The sequence below is a fragment of the Gouania willdenowi genome, chromosome 19 (assembly GCF_900634775.1).
Source record: "Gouania willdenowi chromosome 19, fGouWil2.1, whole genome shotgun sequence".
Lineage (NCBI taxonomy): Eukaryota > Metazoa > Chordata > Actinopteri > Blenniiformes > Gobiesocidae > Gouania > Gouania willdenowi.
In genome coordinates this window covers 2,104,948-2,109,591 of record NC_041062.1, presented here as the reverse complement: position 1 = coordinate 2,109,591, position 4,644 = coordinate 2,104,948, and the positions used below count along the sequence as shown (strand labels likewise).

At 41.7% G+C, this 4,644-nt stretch overlaps 1 protein-coding gene across 1 annotated transcript; it reads right to left on the bottom strand.

Annotated features, from left to right (window-relative positions):
• Positions 1 to 882: 882 nt before the first annotated feature.
• Positions 883 to 4,396, bottom strand: LOC114481381 (neurogenic differentiation factor 2-like). Its single transcript, XM_028476175.1, has 2 exons — positions 4,004 to 4,396; positions 883 to 2,187 (listed from the first exon to the last, which is right to left on the bottom strand). The coding sequence occupies exon 2, from the start codon at positions 2,172 to 2,174 to the stop codon at positions 1,104 to 1,106; it is 1,071 nt and encodes a 356-aa protein (XP_028331976.1). The 5' UTR covers positions 2,175 to 2,187; positions 4,004 to 4,396; the 3' UTR covers positions 883 to 1,103.
• Positions 4,397 to 4,644: the final 248 nt, after the last annotated feature.

Genomic DNA, 4,644 nt, shown 5'->3' with positions numbered 1-4,644 from the left:
GGCTGGCTTATGTATCCTAATTATGTAAAACCTTTAAAGTGCTTATGTTTTGAGCTTTGGGGAAAAAAAATAATTGGCTTGGAGAAAATCTGTTTCTGCATAAATTCTCTTCTCTTTTTTTTTTTTGCCTTTGAGAATTAAAAAGTTTTTCAAATGTCTCAGGTGACTTTTTGAACTATAAGTAACAGGTGAAATTACTTACACACGACGTTGCTTTGCGTGTTTCTGCAAAAATACCAAAAATAAACACATTCTTGTAGTGATATCTGTGTCCCACCCACGTATGTTCTGTTCTGTTTGAATACTCGAGGGAAAAACGGCCAAAATTTCTCATTTCTAATATTAAAAAGTTGTATTTATTTATGTGTCTAATTATCATTATTATTATACTCCTCTTATTATATTGATATTAACGATAGCTTTAATATATTAAAAGTGGTTTTATGTTGCTTACCAAGCTATATTTTAACTTGATTGATAATCAAGTCAATGATAATAATATAATTATTGCGTTATTTATTATTCAAAAATTATTTCATTTAAATTGAAAGTTTTCAGATTTTTATCGGTGTGGTTTATTAGTGAGCATGTCTAGTTCAACCAAATGCAGCAAACAAACCTAAAAAATAAAAAAAATCTATATAAAGCATGTCATCTAAATAAGGTTCTGTTTTATAATGAGATATATTCATGAATAAATAAACACTTTTAAATCCATCTATCTATCTATCTATCTATCTATCTATCTATCTATCTATCTATCTATCTATCTATCTGCTTTATTATCATTCTTTTTATTTGTGAGAATAAATGAATTTCACGGTAAATAGAAAGATGTCATGGTTTTCAGACGATTATAAAACACTTTTATTTCTCATGTTTGTGCAATCACATGTTACAGGGTTGGCCTATACATTATAAATGTCAATTGCACTCGTTCTGCGCACGGACACACTTTGACAGAATGTATAACAGTATAGGGATGAACATGTGAGGAATACACAAGATTATCAGAGAGACCCTTTCTGTCATTTTTAATTTATTTTTTTAGGGATTGTCAGTATAAAGTCATTTAGCAGGATTTAGTTAGTCCTCTATGCAGCTCAGTTGTGGAAGAAAGCATTGAGGTCCTCATATGGCGGGGCCCTGTCGTGGTGCAAATGCCCGTCGTGGAAAGGTGGTGGGATATTTTCTGAGTGGGGGCCCCCACTGCGGGCCCCTGAAGGCCCGAAGGACATGCTGTGACCAAGTCGTGACGTGGTGTGTCCAGAGTAATGCATAGAGTAATGATAGTTCCTGTCGGACTCGGAGGACTCCTGCTGCCTCCCGGACAGTCCTGCCCCGTTCAGGCAGACCGGGGGGCTGTGCTGGCCCTCGTAGTCCGGGCTGCTGTAGTCAGGGGACGTCCCACCTGCTGGGAACCCGGGCTCGTACCCAGGCCCGTAGGCGTGGCCCCGCAGGGACAGCGCACCTGAGCCGGGCTGGTAGTGCGGGCTGGAGAGGCGGGAGCAGCGGTACGGGTACGGGTGCACCGAGAACGGAGAGCTGGGCATGTGGAACCGGGAACCGTCGGAGCACTGCTCCGTCAGGAAGTTCCTGGTGTTGAGCTGCAGACATCCAGCCACCAGGTTGGTGGTGGGCTGGGACAGGCCTTTACACAACATCTGCACATAGGTCACCACATCTGGACGCTTCCCGTTGCGTAAAATCTCCCCCAGGGCTAAGATGTAGTTCTTGGCCAGCCTCAGTGTCTCTATCTTGGAGAGTTTCTGGGTTTTGGAGTAGCACGGAACCACTTTGCGCAGGTTGTCCAGCGCGGAGTTGAGATCGTGCATGCGCGTGCGCTCCCGTGCGTTGGCCTTCATCCTGCGCACCTTGCTGCGCTCCACGCGGGCCGCGGTCATCTTCCGCTTCTTCGGGCCCCGTTTCTTGGGTTTGTCTCCACTGTTCTCGTCTTCCTCCTCCTCCTCGGCCTCCTCATCGTCATCGTCGTCCCCGGCCATCTCGGACTCCGCTCGGCTGCTGCCCTCCTGGGGGTCGTCCAGGTCATCCTCACCGAGGTGACAGGGGTCGTCCTCGTTGGTCTTGCAGTCCTCGTTCTCGGTGTCCTCTCCCCAGTCCGCTGCCAGTCTCTGGACGTCCGGCAGCACCTCGCTGAACAGACGGCTCAACATCCTGGCAAGCAGTCTGCAAGACAGGCAACACAGGTCAGAGGGGATTCGAACCAAGGAGGAGAGGATGCTGCTGGTTGGACTGAACCAAAGTGGTGCAATAACCACAAAATAACTCCTAACTTGGCATCGATTTGTTAATTTATTTTTTATTTTTTTCATTTAACACTGACCACTGGATTTTATTTAATTTGAGGCAGAAATAAATATTTTTTCAGATAAAATATCCTTTTATTCGTCCCACAAAGGGGGAAATTTGCAGAGTTTCAGCATATATATATATATATATATATATATATATATATATATATATATATATATATATATATATATATATAAAGACGGAAAACATGTTGCAAGAAAGGAAATTGCACAAATAAAAACAATGAAACAGAATATATACATATACAAATATACAAAATCTATTAAAAAACAAAAAACATATACACTTTAGCTGCATAAATTCCTGCTCTATATCACCTTTACGCATACCATTTTAAACATGCAACATTTGTATGTTTCAATGCAAAAATGTGACCTTTTTTTAGGTTTAGTAAAAATAAACTGTTTTGTTTCCTTCTTTTTTTATTTTGGCATTTTTGATTTAAAATTTACCAGTGGAGAAAAAAGGTGCAATAACTATGCTTTGCTGTAATAGCAAATATATTTCAACTATTCGACTCATCAAAATTAGGCAACTGAATGGGATAATGAAGTCTGTTTTTTCTGCCGGCTTCATGCTTCATCCGTTCCCCAGGGAGGGACGCACCGTGTCCATCCTCATCGCCATAAATTACAAAAGTGAAGGAATTCCAGCACCATCAACCCGCGGATATAGAATATTAGTGCATGTTTTAAAATGTCAGAAAAGGCAAGGTTGACAAACACAATGTGACCTCATGAAAGAAACACTGGAATTACGATCTTTTTAAATTACTTGAATGAAAGTTGTTCTTTATTATTTAATATAACCCACGGATTCTGTGGTGTTGTTTTCAGGGTTCGAATTCAAATAATTAAATATCTATTTAATAAATGTATCTTAATTTTGAGACATCAAGAGTTCTCAAAATTAAAACCATTTTTCCTAATTTGCTTATAGTTTTTGTCTGGGAAAAAAAAATGCCTACATCCAAATCAATGTTTAAAAGCTGGAAAAACCTCTTTTTTTTTTTTTTTTTCATTTTTCTCATTTTTTTTCACACTGTCTGAGCTCAGCTGTTCCTGCTGATTTGAACGGCACATTTTTCCAAATCTAATCTTGTAACCACAATGTAATTAATGCCAACCAATGCCTTGTCAATTAGCCTGTGAGTATACTCTATGGAGAATTCTACCCCCACTGTGCACGTGCACGCGCACACACACACACACACACACACACACACACACACACACACACACACACACACACACACACACACACACACACACACACACACACACACACACACACACACACACACACACACTTAATTTTAAGAGACAATGAAAAATAAAATAAAATAAAAAAAACACATGAGTTAATGAAATTAAAAGTAAAAAGCTCAAATAAAACAAAAACAAAACCAAAAAAGATAAAAAAAAAAAAAAAAAAAATGTTCCTATAAGAACAAAGATCGGTATTTTCCTGCTGATCGGTGCTGATAAAGCCAATAGATAACCAGTCCATCTCTCCGTGTTGCCTGGGGAAAAAAACGCATCTAAAGCTTCCAAATAAAGCATAAAAAAAGAAAACAGAAATGGAGAAAAAGCGCACCGAGGTAAAAAGCATCCCATCAATCCGATCTGTAACTATTGATCAAAGCCCGATTGGAGAAGTGCAAACCTACCTCCGTGCTGGAGCTCAGTGACGGGGCAAAGCTGGTTTGTTTACACCATCTCTCTCCGGGTGGGCATCACATCCATCCACACGCTGTGCACGGACGCGCTTGCTCACACCTCTTTCCTCTGGTGCCACCCTGCCCTGTCTGTCTGTGCGCACTATACTACTGCTGCTGATGCTGATGCTGATGCTGCTGCTGATGCTGCTGCTGCTGCTGCTGATGCTGATCCCCAGCCGTGTGGCACCTCAGAGGCAGGACTGGGTGGGTTACATACCAGCTCTGATGCCAGGCCCATATGGCTGGCACGTCATTGGCAAGAGCCATCACATGAGAGTCGGTGATTGACATGCGGCCGCATTCACAGAGACTGGCTTCCCCCTGGGGGAGAGGGACTCGCCATCTGTCACTGAGCTGAAAGAGAAAGAGGAATAAGGAGTGGATGGCACCAAAAACCCGCACTGGATTCCAACTGTTAGCCTCCATCTTTGGGAAAACGGGGTTAATCTTTGAAAGAGAGCAATTATGAACATCAACCATAGATTTATATTCCAGTTTCAGGGTCTATTGTAATGCAGGGATGCAGACTATCACAGCAGGGGCCAGATGTGATTGTATCTGGTCCAAGGGCCACATGATCAATATTCACG

Excerpts from the sequence above, each read along its gene's own strand:
- LOC114481381 (XM_028476175.1), bottom strand. The coding sequence starts at position 2,174 with ATGTTGAGCCGTCTGTTCAGCGAGGTGCTGCCGGACGTCCAGAGACTG.